At 37.4% G+C, this 27,778-nt stretch overlaps 1 protein-coding gene across 24 annotated transcripts in view; it reads left to right on the forward strand.

Moving 5' to 3' along the window:
• Positions 1 to 27,778, forward strand: part of LOC142499506 (titin-like) — a 254,089-nt gene that overhangs the window by 3,062 nt on the left and 223,249 nt on the right. For 18 of the 24 annotated variants that reach the window (XM_075608936.1, XM_075608959.1, XM_075608943.1 and 15 more), the window contains exons 3-29: positions 5,207 to 5,410; positions 6,623 to 6,910; positions 7,377 to 7,462; positions 7,879 to 8,129; positions 10,523 to 10,790; positions 11,054 to 11,203; positions 11,461 to 11,595; positions 12,401 to 12,532; positions 13,340 to 13,471; positions 13,933 to 14,058; positions 14,916 to 15,188; positions 15,280 to 15,405; positions 16,609 to 16,875; positions 17,152 to 17,217; positions 18,134 to 18,392; positions 19,126 to 19,192; positions 20,524 to 20,739; positions 21,735 to 21,877; positions 21,988 to 22,193; positions 22,510 to 22,740; positions 23,320 to 23,564; positions 23,819 to 24,051; positions 24,703 to 24,867; positions 24,962 to 25,130; positions 25,221 to 26,911; positions 27,003 to 27,284; positions 27,506 to 27,772. In XM_075608936.1, coding sequence (XP_075465051.1) covers positions 5,207 to 5,410; positions 6,623 to 6,910; positions 7,377 to 7,462; positions 7,879 to 8,129; positions 10,523 to 10,790; positions 11,054 to 11,203; positions 11,461 to 11,595; positions 12,401 to 12,532; positions 13,340 to 13,471; positions 13,933 to 14,058; positions 14,916 to 15,188; positions 15,280 to 15,405; positions 16,609 to 16,875; positions 17,152 to 17,217; positions 18,134 to 18,392; positions 19,126 to 19,192; positions 20,524 to 20,739; positions 21,735 to 21,877; positions 21,988 to 22,193; positions 22,510 to 22,740; positions 23,320 to 23,564; positions 23,819 to 24,051; positions 24,703 to 24,867; positions 24,962 to 25,130; positions 25,221 to 26,911; positions 27,003 to 27,284; positions 27,506 to 27,772 — 6,678 coding nt within the window. The remainder of the gene's footprint in view (positions 1 to 5,206; positions 5,411 to 6,622; positions 6,911 to 7,376; positions 7,463 to 7,878; positions 8,130 to 10,522; positions 10,791 to 11,053; positions 11,204 to 11,460; positions 11,596 to 12,400; positions 12,533 to 13,339; positions 13,472 to 13,932; positions 14,059 to 14,915; positions 15,189 to 15,279; positions 15,406 to 16,608; positions 16,876 to 17,151; positions 17,218 to 18,133; positions 18,393 to 19,125; positions 19,193 to 20,523; positions 20,740 to 21,734; positions 21,878 to 21,987; positions 22,194 to 22,509; positions 22,741 to 23,319; positions 23,565 to 23,818; positions 24,052 to 24,702; positions 24,868 to 24,961; positions 25,131 to 25,220; positions 26,912 to 27,002; positions 27,285 to 27,505; positions 27,773 to 27,778) is intronic. The other 6 variants (XM_075608945.1, XM_075608956.1, XM_075608946.1 and 3 more) reach the window with 5 other exon arrangements.

The following is a 27,778-nucleotide window of genomic DNA, read 5'->3' on the forward strand; positions in this document are numbered from 1 at the left end:
TAATATAATAAATTGACTAATATTGAGATTAATATTTTTTTCTGAGACATAACAGCCAAGACTTGTGTTGTTATCTGCTGTCTCTAGTGACTCAAAACATTGGAGCAACTTCAGAAGATAGATTACCAACAGATAATTTCTAATGCCAAACAGATCAATATGTTCTTATGTCTCTCGGTGAAACAAGTGATATCTAGTGTATTATCTAATGATGATTATTGTGAGCTTTATTTTAATTAAAGATGCAGTTCCAACCACAATAACTCAAAAATGAATTGAATATGAGCTCAATGTTATGCTTGTTAAATTATATTGTCAGTCTTATTTTTATATCTTGCTGTTTTTATTTTTTTTAATTGTCATTTTAAAAGACCAAAAGACTGTGGTGTTCACTGGCAACATGTGTTGTTTGTTTGCACTTGCTCGACTGCAGCAGCAAAAAAATCAGAGAATTATTTTATCCTGAGCTTCTCTTAACACTCTTTAAAGTCCAGTGATGTCACAAAGTGGGAGGGGCTTAGCCACCATGTTAATTTGGCTTTTTAGCCTTTTTATAGGAATAAACACATAGGGCCTCATGCAGAGAGCAGCGCTATTTACAATCTCGCCATTTTCCGGAGAAAATCGCGCTAAAAACAGCTGAAAATGGCGAGGTAGGAAAAAAGAGCCATTTTTTTTTTCTATTTGAAAATCTCGCCGCGCGGCTGGCGAGAAACTACATCTCGCCAGTCTGAAAAATATCCGAATTCAGAAAGGCGCGCTCGCCATCTAGCGGCTGTTTTTGGCGCGATTTTCTCCAATTTTCTCCGCCAACTAAAGTTGGCAAGAAGCAGGAGCTCGCCGGCTATAGGGAAACAAAAAAAAAATGCGCGATTTTTTTTTCCCCCTTTCAGCTGCGCGCATCTCCTCATTTACAATTCTCCACATGCAGTAATGCTAAAAATAGCGGATTTCGCCCATTTCTGCATATGGAGAATAAAACTCTCCATTAAATCTAGTTTTTCTAAAACTCTCCAATTATTTCTACCGCTGCTCTCTGCATAGGCCCCATAGTTACATAGTAGATGAGGTTGAAAAAAAAAGACGTTCAACCTATGTTAAACGCTTTAAAATGTGAGCAAGGATACATTTAGAAGGGTAAAAACAAATACCCTGTTGTATAATATTTTTAAGATGAAGACATCTTTAAAAATAAAAAATAAACATACCGCCTGAACTGCAACTTTTAACTTTATTTTGAGAAGGACAGTTGATATTGTCATACAGTTTAACATTAGTCAGTAAAAGTTTTGCCCCAAACACAAAATCCTGCAAGAAAATCAGTCATGTTTCATTCATGAGATCATTTCATATAGCAATTTAGAGTGTAGTTCTGGCCATGAATATTTGCCTTTATTATTATTATTATTATTATTGAGAACAATTAAAAGTGACTTGAATTGTCTTATTATTTTTATACATAAAACACAGTTTATGTTTTTATTGCTTCATTTTAATTGTATCTAGAAAACCTTTTAAAGGTATAATTCAGACACACAGAAATAATTTGAAAAAAAGCATTGTTTGTGTGAAACTGCTTAATCAGCAGTTTGTATTCACATCTGTGTTATAACAAGATCCTCTCTTCTGTCCACTTGGGTTATAGCAATGGAAAACTCACAGGCAAATGACCAGTACTCTGACATTGGCAGCTTGCTGAGAGTGTCACAAACTAAACTTTAGTCCTGAGGATCAGATTGGATTGCAAGTGTGTGTGCTCTGCTATTCTGGGAAAGCTGGTCCTCTTTAAGGCTATATGGTAGACAGCTGGTTCTCTTTAAAAGGGGTTGATGTCTTGATTCCCTGCCCACATTGCACAACTCTGCCATAGTCCCAACAAGATGCCATGTCAATCAAAATGGCCATTTGCTCCAGCTGTCTTTTTAAAATAGAAACATACTGATTTAGCCATTTGTATAATGTACTGCAGATTCCATATAAAAAAAACACCTGACCATAACTGGTTAGTTTTCTTTTAAAACACATTAGCAAACAGGGAAGCTCAGATTTAATTAAGCTCATACAATAACCACAAATGGTTTTTTTCCCCGCTGGTTTAATGCTCTGCACATACATACGGTCATTCAAATTCTCTCAATTATGCCAAAACATAATTTAAATCAATCAGAATATAGAACATGTGTAATTTGTAAAATGCACTGCTATAAATGTTGTGTTAGTATAAAAGGTTGGCGTGTGATTGAGTAAAGTTGTATTGTGTCCTAAGGCAATCAGAAAGAAAATTGGTATACTGAATAAATCGGCATTGAATGTATTAGTGTTGTCAATGTATTATTGTTTATTTGGCTATTTGGTGTAATAGAAACAATGCCAAAGAGATGTCAGTTTCTTGTAGAATTACAGTATTCTCTTCTTAATGCTGAACACATGGGTCGGCTTATCCTTATCATTTAGTTTTCCATATCTTAGCTTTCATGTTGCAGTTGAAGACCATAATACTGCCTTAAAATTCCTGTAACATGGTACTGTACCTGTTACTAAATATAAGCAGGAGATGAGAGATTATATGATTACTGTAGTAATGTACTAAAAATCCCTATTTTTACAAGTCTTAATATTTTGGGATTTTCACACATAAGAGTATGTAGGAATCCCATTAAACCACTTTAAATATAAGAAAGAATGGAATATGCAGAAGTATACTGGTAGTAACCAATGATTAAAACCCTGATTTGATAGTATATATTTTCTCATCTGTTTAGATAGATAGATACAGTACGAAAATAAATGTGTATATATAAAATAAGAAATATTTGTCCGGTTATTTTTTAAATGTCTGTCCGGTGTCTATGTAGTTTATCAATCATTCTATGTAGTCTAGAAGATTCTATGTGGTATAGCAATCGTTCTATGCAGTCTAGAAGATTCTATGTGGTATAGCAATCGTTCTATGCAGTCTAGAAGATTCTATGTGGTATAGCAATCGTTCTATGCAGTCGAGAAGCATTCTATGTGGTCTTGCAATCATTCTATGTGGTCTATAAGCATTCTATGTGGTATAGCAATTATGCTATGTAGTCTAGAAGCATTCTATGTGGTATAGCAATCATTCTATGTAGTCTAGAAGCATTCTATGTGGTCTTGCAATCATTCTATGCAGTCTAGAAGCATTCTATGTGGTATAGCAATCATTCAATGCAGTCTAGAAGCCTTCTATGTGGTATAGCAATTATGCTATGTAGTCTAGAAGCATTCTATGTGGTTATGTGGTATAGCAATTATTCTATGTAGTTTAGAAGCATTCTATGTGGTTTAGCAATTATTCTATGTAGTTTAGAAGCATTCTATGTGGTTTAGCAATTATTCTATGTAGTCTAGAAGCATTCTATGTGGTTATGTGGTATAGCAATTATTCTATGTGGTTTAGCAATTATTCTATGTCGTCAAGAAGCATTCTACTGTATGTGGTACAGCAATTATTCTATGTAGTCTAGAAGCATTGTGTGTGGTATAGCAATAATTCGATGTAGTCCAAGCATTCTATCTCATATAGCAATCATTCTATGTAGTGTAACATCATAGACCATGTAAAAAAATAATTGACTAAATCTGTGGCAGCCGATCAGATTTCTAAAAAACAGGACTATATTCACATACTTGACCATACAATTAGAGAGCATGTGGCTGATAAAACTACAATACAGAATTTAGTTAAAACCTAACCAGAAAACAGAATATCAAATAAGAACATACAGATAGGCTCGCTGCCTGTTAACAATTGTCAATGACGTTTGCACTTCCTTAAATCTTCCCCATGGAGATTAAGGTACAGCAAAGTAAAATAGTGAGTCATGAAAGGATAAGGAAAGCATTTCACTGGTTAAAGCATTGCTGTTTTTTTAACCAGTTGTAATGAAAAATGAGCAGAAACCCTTCTAATAGATGAGAATCATATCATACGTTTAGGTTTAAAAAAAAAAATTGTGTTATCATATGATGTAATGGTATTCCCTCTTTTAAATAAAAGCTGTAAAGATTTAGAACCTTTTTTTTCTGGGGTGTATTATTACATATGACATAAGGTCATTTTTACTAAGCATTGTAAAACTATAAGACACGTGATAGGCCATGGGGTGCCTTACTGCTTGGTACCGCTTAGTACTGTACATATGTAAGAATACATTGATATAGACATCTTTGTAAATTATTAACGCATTTGATTCAGATGGGTGCTTTTCATTCCTTGTATTCAGTTTTTTTGTATTTACCAAGTGACAATTTGTTTTACAGAAACCATAAAATGAAATATTATGATTTTAACTTTTTACATACAATCCTGCAGGGAGCTGAGAATCTGATCTTTCGCTCTTATATAAAATCACTAAATTTAATAAGCTTATTTGGAACAACTTTTTGTTGTGTGCATTTGGACAATCCCTATTATATAAACGTAATGCTAACCCAGCTGAAGTAAGTTCAAACATGTATGTGACAGTGTTATTTGTACAATGCAGATTGATACAGTATGTGACAGTGTCATTGGTACAATGCAGAATGATACAGTATGTGACAGTGTTATTTGTACAATGCAGAATGATACAGTATGTGACAGTGTTATTTGTACAATGCAGAATGATACAGTATGTGACAGTGTCATTGGTACAATGCAGAATGATACAGTATGTGACAGTGTTATTGGTACAATGCAGAATGATACAGTATGTGACAGTGTTATTTGTACAATGCAGAATGATACAGTATGTGACAGTGTTATTGGTACAATGCAGAATGATACAGTATGTGACAGTGTTATTGGTACAATGCAGAATGATACAGTATGTGACAGTGTTATTGGTACAATGCAGAATGATACAGTATGTGACAGTGTTATTTGTACAATGCAGAATGATACAGTATGTGACAGTGTTATTGGTACAATGTAGAATTATACAGTACTGTATGTGACAGTGTTATTGATACAATGCAGAATGATACAGTGTGTGACACTGTCATTGGTATAATGCAGAATGATTCTTTGAATACTTTGAATACTCATTGACCAAATACAGATAGCTTGAAAATGATACTGTAGGCTGTCTGCTCAGGCCACAATGTGTGTGACTGACACTTACTGTATGTCAGGTACTTGTTGAGGATTTATTGCCTGCAGCTCTGCATCATTTCTACATTTGAAATTGTTCTTCAGGTTTTCCGGTTCCTGAGGTGAGCTGGTTCAGGGATGGACAGGTTCTCTCTGTGGCAACACTGCCCGGTGTGCAGATCTCGTTTAGCGATGGCCGCGCTAAACTGATGATCCCCGCCGTGTCAGCAGCCATCAGTGGAAGATTCTCCCTACGAGCCGCCAATGGAGCAGGACAAGCAACCAGCACCGCAGAACTACTTGTGACAGGTATGACCGGGAGGTGCAAGACAAACCCAGATGAGGACAGTATTAGCAGCAGTAGTTTCTATTCATTTGGCACAATAGCTAGATTGAGGAGACCATGCTTATTACTGTGGAATGTGGGTGGGTGGGAACATTTTGCTCTTGCTTGTGACTGTCAAATAGAAGACCTTTATTAATCAGATACCTTACATTTAATGCACATTATGAATCATGGGGTTTCTCAGGGGTGGGGTTATTTGACATTAAGAAAGACAAAAACTCAAAGAGAAATATAGTTTAAATCATATCATTATAATATGTGCATCAGCTGTATTCTAACTAACTACTCATATAATAACTTCCCTAATTGTAACATGGCATAACATTATATACAATAATATATTGATGTTTAAACATCTCATTTCCTGTGGAGCACAAAATAGTTTCCATTGGGAGAACTAATGAGAGGCGTAGAAACAGGAGCCTTTGTTTGGCTTCTATAAACTGACCCTATTACCAGAGACTGGAAATTGTTAATCCAGTTTTTGTATTTCTTATGTCAATCGATTTACCCCATGGGCAACTATACCAATACATATGCGCAGATGTCATTGCTGGTCAAAAGTTATAATAAGCAATTACTTTAATGTCCATCAGTCTAAACTACTCTACACTTGCCATTAATATGAAAACACGTACTGTGTAAAATTAGGGTGGTTTCTAAAGCATTTCAGAGCACACTGTAAAAGCTTTAATTCCCTTTTAATACATGTACCCGGTGGTACAGTAGGTGCTGCTAACCTTTGTACTTAAAAAATAAACATCGGATTTAAGAAATTCCAATACTTTTCATACATTTGCTACCGAAGCAAATTGATGCAAAATGAAAATGTTTGCACAGCATCATGGAGGAAAAAGTGTCATCTTGCCACATATTTATCAGGGCTCTTCAATTTCCAGCCCAGCTTTACAGTGGTCATTGGACGGTCTGCCCTGGCTAATTTCATTGTAGTTGCTCAGGCAGCTAAGGGCAATTTTTCGCAGTTAAACTTCCTTATAAAGTTAAGGGAATACAATTATATGGTAGAGACATTATGAAATACAAAGGCCCTTTTATTTGTACATTTTTTAATCCTGCCCTTAGGGATATTAGTTGAGGACCTATTATATACCTCAAGTGTTGCTATACATCTGATACCTTTTCATTGACCTGAATTCCTGATTCATTTTCTGCAGCTGAAACAGCTCCCCCAAACTTCACACAAAGACTACAAAGCATAACCGTAAGACAAAGCAGTCAAGTTCGACTTGACGTTCGAGTGAGTGGAATCCCTACACCTGTGGTGAAGTTCTACAGGGAAGGAGCTGAAATCCAGAGCTCCCAAGATTTTCAAATTATACAAGACGGAGACCTCTACAGTTTAATAATTGCAGAAGCTTACCCTGAAGATTCTGGAACCTATTCTGTAAATGCAACAAATAATGTCGGACGTGCTACCTCAACAGCTGAACTACTTGTTCAAGGTATGGATTCCAACTTCTGTTTCCATCAAATCCAGTCAATAGTGGTTTTTATGGTATCTGAAATGGTGTGAAGTCTTTTTGCACAGTTTTTCGTGACATGCCTCTTTTTCAACCAATGCTATTTATAGATGTTAATTGTACTTACACTATTCATGTTTTCACTTGTCAGTTACACGTATGTTTACCTACTTCTTGAAAAACGTACCTTCTTATATGTTGACTAACTCTGGAGTTAAGTGGAAGTATTTATATTTAACCATGATGCTGAAGCAAAGCTTAGATTGTGCTGGTTTTCTTGTGTTTGATGAAGGAAATATACATGTCATACTTTAAATGCCTAGAATTACTTGGTTACAAAATGATTAAATAGCTTTTAATAGCCAGATTTTATTAAGTTGCCAGCCGCTGCTATGTCTAGGTGTTGACATCCACAACTATAATCATGTTCATTCCTTTTTTTTAATAGCTGATGAAGAAATACCTGCCAAAAAGACAAAAACAATTGTATCGACTGCTCAGATTTCCCAAACACGACAAGCACGTTTCGAAAAGGTATGTTTAACCTATTATTTGAATCCTCTCGCCCTACATTTACAAATACTTCCACTGTACCCTGGTGATAATCCATATCTATAAAGTGTAGGTAATGCAGATACATTGATAGAGAACTGCATGAGTCTATTGTTAGACAAATGGAATAGAGGCTCTTCCTGCTACTTTGGGAAGGTTCTGAATGACATATACATTTAATAATTGATATCTGAACTGAAATTATTCCAAATGTGATTGCTGGGTTAAATGTATTAGCTCAGGTAACATTAGAGCTTACATGTAGTTGTATTGGGTCAGAAGGCATATTTCAATAAAACTGCATCTGTTTTATTTGTTGGCCAATACATGATTAATTGTATCACTGTATTAATTAAATGGATATCCCCAGTTCACCATGCTTAATTTGTATGTTACAGAGAGTAGAGGCTCATTATGATGCTAGATCCAGTACTACAGTTGAAATGAGTGTTGATGTGGCTGCAGGAGTGCAGTTACCACATAAAACTCCTCCAAGAATTCCTCCAAAGCCTTCTTCTAAGTCACCCACACCACCAGCAATTGCTGCTAGGATTCAGATGGCAAGACAGCAGTCGCCATCCCCTGTACGACAATCCCCGTCTCCTTCTCCTGTACGACACGTGAAAGCCCCCATACCATCACCTGTCAGGTATTATCTTTATCATTTGTATTTACATACCCTAACTACGTGTGTGTTGGTTACACTACTGAGATAATGTAATAGTGCCTAAATGGTGACATATCACACTTATAAATACATTTGCCTTTGTTATATCTGGTGTTGGCTTTTAACTAGTGCTAAACCCGGGAAACAGCATACCCCAAAAGTGATAGGTTTGCATGATTGGAATTGAAATGTCAGTAGTGGTTGTACAATATGACATTTTTTCCAATAATGGTTGTTAGCTGAAGTCCAAGCATGGTCAATTCAGCTGCTAGGGGGCTAGTTATCAAATACTCACTGCATCTACATTGATGCAAAAGCAACAAAACGTAGTGCAAAAATCAGAATTCAGTTGAAAACAGTAGTATTGTTTGCACTGATAAGTCTGGTGCTATTTTTCGGCAACAGTTTAACAGTTTTTGCTGCACAGTAGCAAAATTAAACAAACTACAGTATTTACAGGAAGGAGTACTGGTGTTGTACCTATGCCGGTAGCGCTACCAGATCACTACCACAGGATACTGTGTAGATAAGCTAGTAGGAGCAGTGTACCAGAAGCAGGCGCTAAGTGTCAATTTTAATGAACGTGCTTACAGAATAGGACAAGGCAGAGATTAACATTTGGGGGCGGATCCCCCTTACTGAGACGCCCACCCGGTCACGCCAGTGGGGAGTGCATCACGTGTGGTAGGGGCAGGGGCTGGATGACAAATTTTAGCCAGGGGGGCAAGCCCAACTAACTGGCCCAGGAAACAGGCAGCCCACACACCAAATGCACACTACACACCAAAAAAAAGGGTTTTTGTCACTTTTTGTACCTACCGTAACTTAACTAAGTGTGGTGAAACCTATACCAAACTTCATTTTGCAAAGCCAACCGCACACTGGTGAGACCCATTAAGGTCGAAATGTTTGTCTGTGGGTGGGTTTACTGGCTATGCATCTTAAACCAGGCTGTGCTCAAGAGCTGTGAAATGCAGCAAGCATAAGCTTATAGGGGATCATGTTATATGGTTTTGAAGCAAAAGGTGACACTGTGTGCTCATTTGCATGTCATTTCCCAGAATCCCTTGCTGCAGTGGAAGCACTGCGTGCTGGGGGATAATGGTGAAAGGCAGGGTTGCAGACCTGTCTAAGACATGCAAATGAGCATACAGTAATATTTCTGTCTAAGACATGCAAATGAGCATACAGTAATATTTCCATTATATATATATATATATAAATATATTATACACACACACACCCCATACACATGCATCATGCGCACACACACATCCCATATACATCCCATACACATGCACCATATACATACACACCTCATACACAAGCATACCATACACATACACACACACACACACACACACACACACATATACACACACACAAACAAACACACACCTCATACACAAGCATGACTCACACACCTCATACACAAGCATGACACACACCATATAAACACTTCATACACAATCATGACACGCACACACACACCTTACTTTACTAAAGATTGAAGACCTATCAAAAGCTTTAGTTGACTTTGGAAATGAAAATGAAAAAAAATGAACACATTATATTAAAAAAGTATGCCTGTTCAATATATATTTTTAAGCTATTAATCAGCTCAGTGTAACCTATTCAACATGAATGATCACAAACAAATAAGTTAACGGTGCCCTGCTTATTTAGCAGCATTTTCACTTCTACTCATCTCCCACTTTGCACTCTCTCTTCTATTTTCTCCATTGGTTTATGAGAAGGAGGGGGAGATACCCTACTGCAAATAATACAGAGGCATTGAAAATAGTTCTTTCTGCTGTTTTTCTTGAAGTATTTGGGTTATGTGAACCATATGTCATTCCCAACGAATCAAAAAGGTAACGAAACGGAATTTCTCAATAGGAGATACAAAGTAGAACTCTACTCATGAAACTCTTACTGCAGTGCCTTCCACTTATTTGAAAGGTCCGTGTGGGACCTAAAATGTTGCACTCTCTACTGTTCCTTTAAATAAATGGAAGACACTGGATGAAGAGTTTTGTGAGTAGAGCTCTACTTTGCATCTCCTATTGAAACATTCTGTTTGACTAATATTTTGCTTATTTGTGTTGGCCACACATACAGAATTTTCTAACTGAAGTCCCCCCCCCCTCCAATTTTTGTATGCAGTCACTACTAGACCCCATGTTCATGCTCTGTTCTTACTCTGCAATGTTAAGCATGTTTACGCTAATTCCAAAGCTATTAGCTGAAGCCTGGCCTAGCTGGAAGTTCTATGTGTGCACTATGTAGGTGTATGGGTGTATCTTTCTAGTAGAGTACTCCTAAAACATGTTTTCCAAGCAAGTAATAAAACCATTCTTCAATATGTTCATTAGGTCAGTCTCTCCGGCTGGAAGACTGTCGACTTCTCCAATTAGATCCGTGAAGTCTCCCTCCCCGGCGAGGAGAACACCAATGATGGTTGTCGGTGGTGATGCTCAACCTCCATGGAAACAAGAGCACTATGTGGCTGTCTCCGAATCGCAGACTAGAATATCCACAAGCTCTACGCAGATAAGTGCTGAGGAAAGATGGGAAGGAAGACACAGTGCCCAGGAGCAAATTCTCATTACTGGTGCTGCAGTTGGAGCAGACACCATAGAGGTAATAAGAAACATTTACATCCCCCTGTTCAATTTACAGTAATTTTACAGTTTCTCCTAAAACTCACGGCGAGACGGGATCTCAAGAAATGGCAGCTGCTCACACAACAGCCAGCAAAAGAAGGCTGTTTATGAATATGTTATGTCCATGTGCAGAGATGTGTTGCTGTCTGTGTTCTTGTGCCTTGTTTAATATGTTGGAACGACAGTTCTTCATTGTTTGTTTTTATATGTGAAACATATATTTTAATGTAACTAATGTAGGTTCAAGACACAGGGAAAACAGCAGCTGTTGCTACTGTAGTTGCTGCTGTTGACCTGGCCAGAGTGAGAGAACCTGTTCCAAGTGCCATACAGCAGACTGCTAAAAGGACAGCAATGACTGCAGTACACATGCAGCCTGTTCACGAGCAGGTAGAACACAAAGCACTGCTGTTATATCAGTTATATCTGAAATGCAGCCACAGGCATATATTTAACAAGTGCTTGCTATACGCTTCATTGACATTTATAATTGCATCAAGATCATCATGAAGTTAACTCCATTGTTTTCACGCTCCTGACTTACCCATTTTTACCCATTTTCATCTTTTCGCTCATAGTCTTATGTGTACAGTTTTTTTTAGAGAACGTTAAGAAAACTTTTCTTTTTTTTTTTTTATAATTATCAGATGAGAAAGGAAGCTGAGAAAACTGCTATAAGCACTGTAGTTGTGTCCAGTGAAAGAGCCAAACAAGAAACAGTCTCAAGAACTATAGAAGAAGTTTCCACCAAACGCGAACAAATACACGCAGCTCAACAACAGGTGAATACAACCACTACAGATATTAAAGTAACACACAAGCTTTTACTTATCTAATGCTTAATCCACCAGCAGTTAACATGAGCCTTTCACTTTTGATGCTGTAATACTTTATTAGTATTTGCCTACTAACTAAAAATGGTGTGCTCATAGGGGCCTATTCTCATAGCGCCGATGTGTGTCAAATCGCATGTAAAGAGCCCTTTCCGATTGGTTTGGCATGCTTTGCTATTCTGTAAAGCCTTATCACATGCCAAATCCACGCGGAAAAGGCTTTTTTAGAAGCGGTTTCACTCCAAGTCTGACAATCCAATCGGTTTGTCCAAAACGCCTCCAGCTTAAAGTTTTTGACAAAAACTGCAATTCCCGTAGCTCTGGTATGCAAGCCGCTTCTACAAAACTCACCTTTGTTTTCATGCCACCTAAAGGGTGGCGAGATTGGTTTTGTGAGTTACATCCAAATCCTGGAATATGGGTTTAGCTGACAGAGCAAAACTCATATGTCAGACTGGGGATGGAGTTGGCACCACCTCAGGTTATTCCGCTTAAAGCAAGTACAATCCGGGCATTTTGGCTGTTAAACTGTGCGGTTTGTCACTTTATATAGACACGGTTTAGAAAATGCGATTTGCAATAGAGAATATCTTTTTTTTCCCACATTTCATTCTGCTACTTCTAAACACGCCGAACCGCGCAGTTTGGCAATGATGACTTCGGAGCTCCTAGAATAAGCCCTTTAGTCTTCTTATGTTTACAGTTTTTTTGAGAACTTTAAGAAAACCTTTTTTTTTTTTTAAATAAATATCAGATGAGAAAGGAAGCTGAGAAAACTTCCATAGGCACTGTAGTGTCCAGTGAAAAAGCCAAACGAGAGACGGTCTCAAGAACTGTAGAAGGAGTTTCCACCAAACGCGAACAAATACACGCAGTTCAAGAACAGGTGAATACAACCGCTACAGATATTAAAGTAACACACAAGCTTTTACTTATCTAATGCTTAATCCACCAGCAGTTAACATGAGCCTTTCACTTTTGATGCTGTAATACTTTATTAGTATTTGCCTACTAACTAAAAATGGTGTGCTCATAGGGGCCTATTCTCATAGCGCCGATGTGTGTCAAATCGCATGTAAAGAGCCCTTTCCGATTGGTTTGGCATGCTTTGCTATTCTGTAAAGCCTTATCACATGCCAAATCCACGCGGAAAAGGCTTTTTTAGAAGCGGTTTCACTCCAAGTCTGACAATCCAATCGGTTTGTCCAAAACGCCTCCAGCTTAAAGTTTTTGACAAAAACTGCAATTCCCGTAGCTCTGTTATGCAAGCCGCTTCTACAAAACTCACCTTTGTTTTCATGCCACCTAAAGGTTGGCGAGATTGGTTTTGTGAGTTACATCCAAATCCTGGAATATGGGTTTAGCTGACAGAGCAAAACCCATATGTCAGACTGGGGATGGAGTTGGCACCACCTCAGGTTATTCCGCTTAAAGCAAGTACAATCCGGGCATTTTGGCTGTTAAACTGTGCGGTTTGTCACTTTATATAGACACGGTTTAGAAAATGCGATTTGCAATAGAGAATATCTTTTTTTTCCCCACATTTAATTCTGCTACTTCTAAACACGCCGAACCGCGCAGTTTGGCAATGACGACTTCGGAGCTCCTAGAATAAGCCCTTTAGTCTTCTTATGTTTACAGTTTTTGTGAGAACTTTAAGAAAACCTTTTTTTTTTTTTTAAATAAATATCAGATGAGAAAGGAAGCTGAGAAAACTTCCATAGGCACTGTAGTGTCCAGTGAAAGAGCCAAACGAGAGACAGTCTCAAGAACTGTAGAAGGAGTTTCCACCAAACGCGAACAAATACACGCAGTTCAAGAACAGGTGAATACAACCGCTACAGATGTGAAAGTAACACATAACCTTTAAGATTATCGACCAGCAGTTAACATGAGCCTTTCACTTTTGATGCGCTAATATGTTATCAGTATTTGCCTACTAACTAAAAACCCTGTGACAGATGTGGCCTGTGCCATGGACTTTATTGATATCTTAACGTATTGTACTGGATTACAACATCACCAGAAAAATGTATACAGAAAGACTCCTTGTCCTAATTTATCAGGACATATCGCAAAATAGCGATAGGAACATTATCCTAACAGCATTTGGCATGGGTCACATCGGTGTTAATGATATTCCTACAATGACAATGCATTTGTATGTGTCTGTTATTGTAAAGTCCCACTTTGTTGTGCGTTCTTGTGTGTTTGTAAGAAAGTGTCATATTTGTGGTATACATAACTTAAATGTTCGTCTACATGTATATTTTAATGGCTGGACAGGTAAACTATGATACTGAGAAAATAATGGCAGTTGCGACAGTTGTTGCTGCTGTTAAGGAAGCTACAACTCGGAATCCTCTAAGCACAGATGTGACAATGACTTCAGACATTCCAGAGATGGATGAGGTACACTTGAAAAGATCACACCCAGTTACGAACTAAGCACCGTTTTCTTCGCATCATTGGGCACATCCGTTATTAATCTTTATCTTTGTACCACATGGCCTAAATTCTCGCTCACCTCTTTATTTATGTGTGATTTAGCACGTACACACAGTACCAGGTGCATGCTGAAACTCTTTTGGGTTTAGTTATATGTAGTGCAAGAAGCAACCACGGCTCATGTAAGATGGGAGAGCTTCTTGATACTGCAATTCCTTAAATGGTCCCCATCTGTGTTTGTTTATTTATTTGTGTATCTATGTGTGTATATATGTAGCCATGTGTATCTCTTGACTTTGTTCAAAGGCTTTCTGGAAAATCATTTATGTATAATTAATACAATATTTCTTGGAGTAACCTAAAAAAAAAAAAAAAAGCAGCCCACTTTTGGCTGGAACAAGGTGAGATCCTCACTAAGGTAATAATTACCATTCCACACCAAAATGATCACCATACATATTTTTTATTTGCCTGGGGTCACTAGGCAGATTGATATTAATACTATATGTATCACTAGATGGTAGAAAGAAAACATTTGCCAAAAAGCCTATTGATCATATAACCCATTCATTGGTAGAGCGGCCCACAATGTGTCCACCAGTAATGAAGGGGTGAATTTGTATTTATATGTTTAGGGCTTATTCGTGTGTATATATATATATATTGTATTGTACTGTTGAATGAATATATATATTGTATATGTATATTTATGTAAGAGGTTTTTTGTGTGTGTGTGTTGCATGAATCTGTACCTTCTTTCTGTACTTGTGATTGTCATTTGTTTGTGGGGGCTGTGTGAATTCTACAAATGTTATCTTTAGATTGGAGCTGGGAAAAGAGCTGGAGCTGTGGCTACAGTTGTTGCTGCAGTTGACCTAGCACGTGTTAGACAACCGGGATATGCTGAAGAAGGCTATACTGAAGAAACAGCTCTGGACTATGAATACAAAGAGCATGTTTCCACTAGGAAAACGGTTGAGTTTTCCCCTGAGCGTCAGGTTGTAACTAAACCAGTAAAAGTTCCAGAAGTTCACGTTCCTTCTGTACCAAAAATCCTTCCTGCTGTTCATGTACCAACAACACCTGTCCCACAGGTTAGGAACTAGAACTTCTATCCATTATTATTTCTCTTTACAAATGCATATGAGACATACATACTCAATAACACTTTATTGGTTAATGTAGATTAAAAGAATATCAGAACCGCCGAGAGCGTCATCAGTCCCACTGGATCAATCACTTCCACATACACCTGTTCCTCATTTTACAGTTGCTAAAGTTACTGTACCTAAACCTGACCATATATCTGAGGTAAGAGCTGAGTGATGTGTATGCCAGGCATGTCATAAGGCCACCGAAACTTAAATTGTAGTTTTTGGGGCCCGCTAAACAAATATCCATATAGTATCCATATACATGAAACAGTAAAATAGCAAACAATTACAATTGTTTCAAAATCTTTAAAAGATCTAATAATAAATGTTGATATCGGGCATCTATAGTCAATGTTTTCATTATTAAAAATGGATATTTGTTATATCAAGCCTGACATACAATACTTATCTAACATAAATTTAAAAAATCATTAAAACACTTCCCAGTAATATACCAACAATGTACTTATTCTTTAACTTTGCAGTTGGTTGACTGCATACTAAAAAAAGCTCATAATTAACATAACTAGTATTTCAATGTCTATTCTTACTACACCTATAATACACCTCTAATGCAAAAACAAAAGCTTGTTCACTACTAGAGATGGGTGACTCCAACCAAATCTGTTGTCCAGATTTTTGCTGATGTAAACCCCAAAATCAGTTTTCACGGTTTAAAACCCGCAAACGGATTTGTGCGGTTTCAATCCGCGCGGATTCATCAAAAACCGCCATTGGATACAACCTGTGGTCCAAAGGAACCGGCTGCTCCACTGCAGATCCAAATCCACCCAAAGAATTCACCCATCTCTATTCACTATTATTCCTGTCTCACATAACTTCTTTCTTAGCTGCGTGTGTATTCTCTTTCAAACCTCCCACTTAGTCCTATCTAATACATGTGAAGTAAGCAATCCCCACCCGCTCCTTGCAAGTCTTGTTGACTTTAAAGATGCACTGTCTTTTTCTGCAGCAAACTTTGAGACAACGTATATTCCTCTTTAGTCTTTTTTCCTTAAAGAGATCCAACATTTTAACACTCCTACCAGCGTCTTAGATTCGGCTTTTGTTTAGTTGACTCGGCATATCTGTCTCCTTCAAAGCAACTTTAAATGTAAACACTGATCAAATACACATCGTACAAAAGCATAACTATGTGTTTCTGGAATCTAGTGTATGGACAGATTAGGAACGTAAATCAGCACACAGTTACAAAACCCTACGTTTTACACACTTCCGACCAATCTTGTCCTAGTTCTGTCCAAAAGTAAAGTGAGTTGTGTAGAAAAAAACATAGCGCATCTTTAAAATGTAAAGCCAAGTCGCAAACTGATAACTCTTTTTCTCTTGGGTTGGTTAGGTATCAATTGCAGGAACTGCTATAGCTACTCTTCAAAAAGAGTTAACAGGATCGTCTACTCAAAAGATCACCAAGGCAGTGAAGGCTCCTCTTTTAAAGCCAGCTGAACCCAGACTGGTTGCACAGAAGGTGGTCTCTCAGCCTTACCCTTTGGCCGAGACAACTGATGCTTATAAAACTCGCTTTGATATTGAAATGAAAAGAGATATAGGTGTGAGCATTTCAGGTGGTGTAGCACGTGAGGAGCGATATCAATATGAATATGAGGTTGGTTATCAAGAGACTCTTAATGACCTTCATTTACTTTTATTGTAGAAACAAGCAATAACAAAATTTATTTCCCCTCTTCTTGCGCGCCCCATCTTTCTCCTTACTGACCTGTGTTTTCCAACAGTAGGTACTGAAAATGTGTTTTGTATCTGCAGTCCTATGCTTCTAACATGACCATATGCAGGAGCAAATCCTCTACACCAGTTCCCGCATGATGCTTATTTATTAACGGATTATCTGTAATGAGCTCTAATATTGGTTCAAATGTTTTAGGTCCAAGAAGCAGCCAGGGTACCTGAACCAGAAGAAGTCCCTGTGTCTCCACCAACTTTAGTTTCTGTAAGTAACACCATTCATTATTATTCAAACGTTTTTACAAGTTATCCCTTTGGATACAGTTATTTGTAATCAATTCATGTCAATGGTTTTCACATGTAGAAGTAGCTCACGGTCATGTTTGTCAAAGGACAAATAACATCAGATGGCTCTAGTTTGGTCATGTATAGTGACAGACAACCTAATCAATCAAATAGCCAACTGTATATATATAAACCATTGAAAACGAAAGGTCTTTGACATCTACTGTATGTGACGTTGCTGTTTTTTAGACTGATTTAGAAATCCAACCCTAGAGCTAAATCTATATTTAGCACAAAATCTATTTATCTGAAAATCTCCAGTTACACAGTCGCCAGTCTCTTTTTGGAATTAAAATCAATTGTTTTACTTGATGATTTATTTAGCGAAATGGAGATTTGGTTGGTAAAAATGGCAAAATTGTGTGTAAACCAAACCAGCAGCGCTACATCTATTTTAACCTGTTTGCTGCCGTGGCAGTTTCTACGTGCGTGGCCAGGGGAATGGAAGATTTTTGCAATAACATTTTTAAACATGATCAGTTCTGTTGGGGGAGTGTCCCTCCTAACCCTCCTTACAACCAATGAAGTCCAATTTCACCCCTCTCCCACAATGTCAGAAGTGGGAGGAGGATTTGATGTTTATTTTTTTTTTAGCATATTAATCATTTGTAAGGGATAATTGTTAAGAATTATTTTTTGCTCCTGGGGATCCCGAGTAGCGATGCTGCTGGTGGGGTCAGAATTAGAGCAATGTTGGAGGAGGACATTTTTAAACTTACTAAGGGCAGTGTAAAGGTTAAAAAAAACATGCAAAAGTATGTCTCTACGATGTATACTGAATTAAATGATGTGTATGATGTGAATGTCATTATATATCATCTATTTATTGTCGATAGGGCTTGAAAAATGTGACAGTACTTGAAGGTGAATCTGTCACTTTGGAGTGCCATATTGCTGGATATCCTTCCCCAACTGTTGTGTGGTTTCGAGAAGATTATCGCATTGAAAATTCAATTGACTTCCAAATGACCTTTGAAGAAGAGATTTCACATCTCATAATTCGTGAAGCCTTTGCAGAAGACAGTGGCCGATTTACGTGCACTGCTTCCAACGAGGCTGGCACTGTTAGCACTTCATGCTACCTACTTGTTCAAGGTAAGCCATTAAAGAGCTTGTTTTTCTGTTTAGCTGCATTAGATAAAGTATCTGATTTAAACGTTTACGTGTTGGAGGCCTCTACATCACTAAGTAGGACCTTATCCACTGGATTAAGATGTATTTCCTTATAATTATTTTAATTTCGCAATATTGCGCTTTGAAGAGCTATGTACAGTATCAAGTATAGTAAACTGTAGAAAACCATGCAGCATATCAGTAATTCATTCTTCTCCCCTTTATATTGAGTGTTAAATGTAATAACCTTTTTTTCTTCATATTTGTGCATTGGATACATGCTCCTTATGTAGAAAAGGTTCCTACCATGTCAAATGTGGTTTAATTAATGGATAAAAATGGACAATAATTATGGCAAGAGACGCCAAAACTTATATGTACAATTATAATATGTGTCAGTTGACCTCCCTCCTGTTACTCCATATAATCACATACTGCATATTGCTTTTTGAAGTCAACGGAGCAAAATCAAAGCACTCTGATACATTTACATATTAAGGCCAAAGTGCCATGCCTGGAGTTTTAAAAACAGGTGTTACTCCTGGTGTACCTTTACTACATTCTTCTACAGTGTAGGTACATAATTCAAGAGTTCTGTGATATTCCTCATTACATTGATAAATAGTTGCATGAAGTTGATTTATGTATCAATATTTAAACTCGAATCAAAGGACTAATATATACTGTAATATTGTGGACAATTTCTTCTCTACAGTTTCTGAAGAGTATGAAACCAGAGAAACTGTTGTAGTTTCTGAAAAAGTGACTACAGAAGAAAAACGGTAATGATGTTTCCTTCTGAACTTGAAAAAATAAGGATGTTATCATTATTTGTGCATGCAGTTTGTTTAGACTAAAAAAAGGACTGGACATGCGATTGTACAATGCAGGTCATAAACTGGGTGAGAACAAAGCTGTAACTACATTATCCCTATTTGCAGCTTTGATGTTGTATATTGCAGGAAGATGTGTAAAAAGAAACCATATCACTCAGATACTTTCTGTGCAATAACATAAAAGGTAGAACTCAAAATATGGTGCTTATGAATTCATCAATCTTGAACATGTTACTGCTTAATGCTGTAGTACAGAAACAAGTCCATAAGGGACATGCTGGTCAACCTATAGATCTGTGAGGCTCAACTCCTGTCCACAAGCCCCCCAATGGGTCATGTTTTCAGGATATCCCAGCTTCAGCACAGGTGGCTCAATCAGAGGCTCAGTCTTTGAGCCACCTGTGCTGAAGCAGGGATTGATTGAGCCACCTGTGCTGAATCAGGGATATGCTCATAAACCTGACCTGCTGGGGGAGCTTGGGGACTGGAGTTGGGCACCCTTGCTATAGCTCTTCCTAATGGAAAATGATCACCTATAAAAGACTCAATTGGCTAATCTAATCAATTAAACATTTCTTTTGCCTTCATACCCACGCTGAAATATATATTCTTTAGGTTAAAGTGCAGTGATCGCCCTAAAAAGCTGACAAATCTAAACTAACTTAGCATGTATTTGTTAATTTGGTATATGTTTTATCAACCAAAGAGAATAAACATGAAACCTTTATCAATATCCATATTCTTTAGTATACGAATCAGTTTAGTTAATGCAGAAGAAGAGAAATTGCTACATAGGAAATAATAGACTTTGCTAGGGATATTGAAGGCTGGTAAGGTGGTGGAAAGATAGAAATATGGCATTGCAGGTGATAAAATATGGGTCAAAGTAGAATTTAGCTGACAGATGCATAGGAAATAAGAATTAAAGTATTCAAAGAAGCAGCAAACGTCAGCACGTTGAGGGACATTAGATACTATCCCAGAACACATTTAGCATGTGACTGACTTGTGGCTAGTCAATGTTTTACTAACCACTCCTCTACTAAAAACAATGGGGTTTATTCATTAAGCTCCATTGTGAGTTAATGCAAACCGAACGTGGGTTAACTTGCTTTCAACTCAATTGAAGTTGTTCGTGTGCACTAACCAGTAAAAGAACTTGATGAATGTGGGAGAAAAGGTAGATCTGGGAAGGGTTTAGAAAAAGTCACGGTAACATTATTCCCATCTTTAGTACAGCTTTTCAATTAACTATAATATTCTTCATTTATTTTCAGAGATGTCGAAGAAACACAGAAAATGGAGGTTGAGACCATGATTTCGGCTGAAATCACAGAGACCGGAGAAGGAGCAGCGGCTTTCTTTATTAGGAAACCAACAATACAGAAGTTGGTCGAAGGAGGCAGCGTAATTTTTGACTGTCAAATTGGAGGCAACCCCAAGCCACACATTTATTGGAAAAAGGCTGGTGTTCCCCTAAGTACTGGATATAGGTACTTATTAACAGGCCATATCAATATTATGCTTTAACAAACTTCTGTCTTCTAAGACTTTCCCTATACAAATGTTCTCTCACAAAAAAATAATGTGGGTTATTATTTGTCAAAATGTATTAGATGCTTAATGAGAGGAATATCGTTGCACAATTGCATCACCCCGTTTGTCAAAAAACAAAATAGTATAGTACGTTTTTACGCCAATATTGTCTGGAGACGCGATGATTAAACTCTCACATACTTGAAAATGTTTTACCTTGGTTTTATGAATGATTTAAACAAACACTTTAGTGTTGTGCAGCTAAATGACATGACAATGTAATAGTACATGTCCAAAGTCTAATATACTTTGATATAGGATACCTTGGCCTAGGCCCTTTCTTCTCCTGATACAATGTGCGTGTACTACCTGAAATATACACAGTGGTATAGGATTGTTAAGGACAAATAATATCAATAACTTTCTTATTGTTTTGCACAATTAATTTCAATTGTTTCCTCTGTGACTCCACATTTGTAACTTTTTACAAACAAGCACTACATCTAGCCTCTAGTGCTGAAGTATTTAAATGTACAGTAAATGACCAATATACCGTAATGTGACTTTTATCTGTAATTATATTTTGGGGGCTTTTGCATATTTCGTCAATGTTCATTTTACAATGTTCTATTTGTTGATAGTCTCTTAATGTTTTGAGTGCCTGAGAAATATTCACATACAGTACTTACATTACTGTGTGCCTACACATATACCCACTTACCTAGATATTATTACTCCAAGGGCTCTATAATACAAAATCCTTTTACTACTGTACTGTAAATGCTGCTTTTTATGGCGTGGTTTCAACCATGAGTCATGATTTATACAAAACCAGTTATTTTTGTTTCTTCACCAGTTATATTTATTTAGTTGCTGTAAATTTGCATATGTTCTTACATTCGAATAAACTCCTCCCCCCCTTAATAATATTATTCATTCTGTTTTTTTAAAGACACAAAGTAACCTATAACAAGGAAACTGGAGAATGCAAACTCGAGATTTCGATGACGTTTGCTGATGATGCCGGAGAATATGGCATTACTATTCGTAACAAGCACGGTGAAGTTTCTGCCACCGCAAATTTATTGGAGGAAGGTACATAAAGTCCACTTTAGTAATGGACACATTGACAAATAAGACTTGTTGTAACAATGATTGAGAAATAAAAGAGCTGAGTATTTGACATTTCTAACTTCTTTATATAGCGGAATATGAATCTTACATGAGAATGCATGAAGATGTGACTTACCAAACTGAAGTGACTGCATTTGTACAAGAGCCAAAAGTTGCTGAGGTTGCTCCAGCAATTTATTTATCCGAATATGACAAGGAATATGAAAAAGAGCAAGCCCTTATAAGGAAGAGGATGGCTAAGGATACAATTATCGTGAAGACCACAATTCATGCAGAGGTAAACTGACTGTCTTCTATAAACTTCCCCCAACAAATACTGTATATGTAAAAGTCATTGCAGAATAACAAAGAATATTTTATATAAGTGTCTTAGTAATAATTTGTCAGTATTCTACATCTTTTTATGCAGTGCTGAACTATGGCTATTACAGAATGTACACTCTGTATAAACCTCTCCCTGAAGAGATTACGATGACATATTTGGTGCCTGGTATTCAGAGAAAAAAAATGACTTTTCCCACTTAGCACTGGGTTTTAAGCTTGTTACTTCCCTGTCATTTACTCCCGTTTTTAATTCTATGCGTGTATTGCAGGAATATCAAATCTCTTCATTTGAGGAAAAACTTATCAAAGAAATTGAGTACAGAATTATTAAGACCAGCTTACAAGAACTTCTCGAAGAAGACAGAGAAGAAATGATTGTTGACATATCTGAATCCGAAGCAATTGAATCAGGATTTGATACAAGATTAAAGAGTTACCAGATCCTTGAAGGAATGGGTGTTACCTTCCATTGCAAAATGTCTGGTTACCCATTACCAAAGGTATTGTATCATACATGAACTTATAAAAGTAGACTAACAAAGATTAGAGGGTGGGAGCATATTAGTGCCTCAACTCTCCAACTAGTAGCTCATTTGTCAAAAGCACTCCTGGGCAGTTAAAACTTAGCATTTAATAGATATCTAACTAAAATAAATTCTACACACAATAACAATAACACATACAATATTTGATATAACATCGGATTACATTTTTTTATTGAACATTAAAGTTGCTTTAAATTTGACTTGTAAATCAATGATTTCAATCTAAACAGAATGTAACACCTATTAGCTGAAATTAGAGCAATGCTATATTAAATATCACCAAGAGAAAACAAACGACACTAGATTTACTTATCGTTTTAAATTTAAAAAGCCATGTTATGGTTAAAATAAAGAAGAAGCTGATACAACACGGGCTCCAATACACCTTTGAACATCTTCTGGACAAAATGAATGCCTGCCAAATGAACAATTGTGCTTATATTTAATTAATACATGTTTAGTAGCAGCATGTATCTTCTAAACAGAGCAAGGGGGAGGTTTTAAAGCTAACAATGTTCTGGAATATCCCTACAGATTGTATGGTACAAGGATGGTAAACGCATTCAGCACGGAGGACGTTATCAGACGGAAATCTTACAAGATGGGAGAGCAAGCCTACGCGTCCCTGTTTTGTTGCCTGAAGATGAAGGAATTTATACTGCATTGGCTAGTAACATTAAAGGAAATGCCATTTGCTCAGGAAAGCTATATGTGGAGCCTGTTGGACCAGCTGCAGGTCCCACTTATATTCCAGCACCTGAAGCAGTAAAAAGAATTAGGTAACTTGCCTTTTTACTTACAGTATATTTGTTATACTTTGGCAATATTCACTGAAGGGTGCTAAGCCCTAACTCCCATTCAAATGAGTTAAAACATGCTAAAGCTTAACATCCTTTAGTAAATATGCGCCTTTACATGTTTTAATTGAAAACTAAAAAAAACATAAATTTATTATTTTAGACAGTATTTGTATGGACTGTAGTTTTATTAGCAAATGTAGATGTTAAGACCTTTCACATTTTGTCATCTATAGATCAGTGTCTCCACGTTCACCCAGTCGTTCTCCGGCGCGCTCTCCTGGACGCTCACCTGCTCGTTCACCTGCTCGCAGGTTGGATGAAACTGATGAGTTGCAGTTGGAGCGGTTATATAAACCAGTGTTTGTATTGAAGCCTGCGTCTTGTAAATGTGCTGAAGGTCAAACAGCAAGATTCGACCTGAAAGTTGTTGGAAGACCAATGCCAGAAACTTTCTGGTTCCACGATGGTAAACAAATATTTATTTTATCATGTAACAGAATTGGAATTTAATGTTTTCTTTTGCCTTGTCTTTCTTCTTTTTTTTTTTTAATGGTTTTGGAGAAACCTTAAAGCATAGTAATCCGGAAGGCAGCTCCAATCCATTGCATTGCTAGCTGGGGTTAATAGGTGTGGGAATATGTATCAACTATGGGCCATATTTACTATCAAATGCTACTCCATAAGACCTACCATGCTGGAAGACACCTTGTAACCCGATTCAAGTGATTGGGCCATGGGCCATATGTAATCTTACATATTAGATTCTAAGCTCTTCAGAGCAGGGACTCCATTTCCTAAATGTTACTTTTAAGTCTGAAGCACTTCTTCCCTTTGTGTTATTTATATCTTATGTGTTATTTATAGCTTATTATTTATATGATTGTAACTATTACTGCTGTGAAGTGCTATGTACATTAATGGCACTATACAAATAAAGACATACATACATACTGTATATACTAGGGTGTGCTGAAAGGTGTGTAATGGAACAGCACGGCTTAGTAAATATGGGCATATGTGTTCATGGTGATTACAGTTTGTTTAAATCAGATTTTTATTATCTAAATCTTAGCACTGACACAAATTATATACTCATACAAAACCTTTCATTTTACAGGTCAGCAAATTGTTAATGACTATACTCATAAAATTGTCATAAAGGAAGATGGCACTCAGTCACTTATCATTGTTCCGGCACTGCCAACCGATTCCGGAGAATGGACAGTTATAGCTCAGAACAGAGCTGGCAAAACCACAGTCTCAATGACATTGACTGTGGAAGGTATGTCTACATTTTTAACTAAATGTACTTTCTTTTAGCATAATTTAGAAACATAGCCGTTCAATATGCATTTCTCTCATCTCATGTTCTATAGCAAAGGAACACCTAATGAGACCACAGTTTGTGGAAAAACTAAAAAACATGAATGTCAAAGAAGGCTCTAAACTGGAGATGTCAGTGAAAGCCACGGGTAACCCCAATCCAGATATTGTATGGCTGAAGAACAGTGATATCATTGCACCACACAAGTTTCCAAAGATAAAGTGAGTACATGATATGTAACTTCATCATATTTATTCTGTAAATAGTTAACTGTGTGCCACATTAATATTTGTCTTCTTTTTACATTGTAGAATTGAAGGATCAAAGGGAAAAGCAGCACTTACAATTGAATCTACAGTTAACCATGATGCTGCATGGTATACTGCCACTGCCATTAATAAAGCTGGACGTGATACTACAAGATGCAAAGTAAATGTTGAGGTTGAATTTGCAGAACCTGAACCAGAGAGAAGATTAATCATTCCAAAGGGAACATACAAAGCCAAAGAAATTGCAGCTCCAGAGCTAGAACCCCTCCATCTTCGTTATGGTCAGGAGCAGTGGGAAGAGGGTGATCTCTATGACAAAGAAAAGCAACAGAAACCATTCTTTAAGAAGAAGCTTACTTCAGTAAGGCTTAAGCGTTTTGGGCCATCCCACTTTGAATGCCGTCTTACACCAATTGGAGACCCAACAATGGTTGTTGAATGGCTCCATGATGGGAAGCCATTGGAGGCTGCCAACAGACTTCGCATGGTCAATGAATTTGGCTACTGCAGTCTTGATTATGAAGTTGCTTACCCCAGAGACAGTGGTGTCATTACTTGTAGGGCTACTAATAAATATGGAACAGACCACACATCAGCTACTTTAATAGTAAAAGATGAGAAAAGTCTTGTTGAAGAGTCTCAGTTGCCAGAAGGCAGAAGAGGTATGCAGAGAATCGAAGAACTGGAAAGGCTGGCCCATGAAGGTGCCCTTACCGGACTAACAGAGGATGTAAAAGAAAAGCAAAAGCCAGAAATTGTTTTATTCCCTGAGCCAGCAAGAGTGCTGGAAGGTGAAACTGCACGGTTCCGTAGTCGTGTCACTGGATATCCTCTGCCAAAAGTAAATTGGTACCTCAATGGACAGCTTATCCGTAAAAGCAAAAGGTTTAGAATTCGCTATGATGGCATATACTATCTAGAAATTGTTGACAGCAAATCCTATGACTCTGGTGAAGTCAAGATAACAGCAGAAAACCCTGATGGTGTGGCTGAACATGTAGTAAAACTTGAGATTCAACAGAGAGAAGATTTTAGGTCAGTCCTTCGTCGGGCACATGAGCCTAAAGTTGTATCTGCTGCTCCTGAGTCAGGCAAACTTCAGTTTGACGTGAAAAAGGTAGAAACAGTTACTGATGCAACAGGTAAAGAGGTCGTAAAACTGAAGCGGGCTGAAAGAATTACTCATGAAAAAACGACTGAAGAAACAGAAGAACTGCGTAGCAAATTCAAGCGTAGAACAGAAGAAGGATATTATGAAGCTATTACTGCTGTTGAGCTGAAATCTCGCCGTAAGGATGAAGATTATGAGGATTTGCTTAAAAAGACAAAAGAAGAACTTCTTCACTTTAACAAAGAACTAACTGAGGAAGAGAAGAAATTACTTCTAGCTGAAGGCCAAATTACTATTCCAACCTATAAACCAGACAGAATTGAGCTATCTCCAAGTATGGAGGCTCCTAAGATTCATGAAAGAATTCAAAGTCAAACAGTAGCTGAAGGAGCAGAAGCTCACTTCCGGGTTAGGGTTGTGGGGAAACCAGACCCGGAATGCCAGTGGTTCAAAAATGGTGTGAAGATTGAAAGATCCGAGCGCATTTATTGGTATTGGCCTGAAGACAATGTTTGTGAATTAGTTATTAGAGATGTTGTGACTGAAGACTCTGCCAGCATCATGGTTAAAGCCATCAATGTAGCTGGTGAAACTTCAAGCCATGCATTCTTGCTGGTGCAAGGTGAGATACATTTTAGTGTTATTATTTTCATGCCATAAAAAGTTTACGTGGCCGTTCACGAGTTAAGTTAATATCTGTTCTCTCTATTCAGGCAAACTGTTGATAAAGTTTACACAAAAATTACAAGATGTGGTAGCAAAGGAAAAAGACACCATGGCTACCTTTGAGTGTGAAACGTCCGAGCCATTTACCAAAGTGAAGTGGTTCAAAAATAATGTGGAGATTCATTCTGGTGATAAATACAGAATGCACTATGATAGAAAAGTCCACTTCCTTTCTGTGTTAGTAATCGACATGTCTGATGCTGATGAATACAGCTGTGTGCTGAAAGAAGATGAATCTATCAAATCAACTGCTAAACTTATAGTTGAAGGTATGGACAAATTTGTTTATTTAGCTTGCCATGTTTTAATGTAATCTGTATGTGTGGAAGCTTTGTATCTGCACCAAATACTGATGTACGTAACTGGATTGTCAAGCATTTTTTGGCCCGGACAATGGTTTTTGTTTTGCAATAGTATCTCAAACCTTAAGACTGCACATGTTTAATACGTAGCGCATGTTTTTCACACCTCCATTTTCCTTTCTTTGTAGGCACTCCTTTTGAGTTTATTAAGGAGCTCAAGGATATCGAAGTTCCAGAAACGTTCTCAGGGGAATTGGAATGCACCGTTTCTCTTGAAGATGCAGAAGGAAAGTGGTATCACGGGGATATTGAGATTAAATCTAACAGTAAATATAATATCACATCCCGTCGAGGTCGCCATATTCTTACGGTGAAAGATGTCACTAAGGAAGATCAAGGACAATACAGCTTTGTTGTAGCAGGCAAAAAGACTAACGGCCGGCTGAAAATGAAACGTGAGC

The sequence above is a fragment of the Ascaphus truei genome, chromosome 7 (assembly GCF_040206685.1).
Source record: "Ascaphus truei isolate aAscTru1 chromosome 7, aAscTru1.hap1, whole genome shotgun sequence".
Classification (NCBI taxonomy): domain Eukaryota; kingdom Metazoa; phylum Chordata; class Amphibia; order Anura; family Ascaphidae; genus Ascaphus; species Ascaphus truei.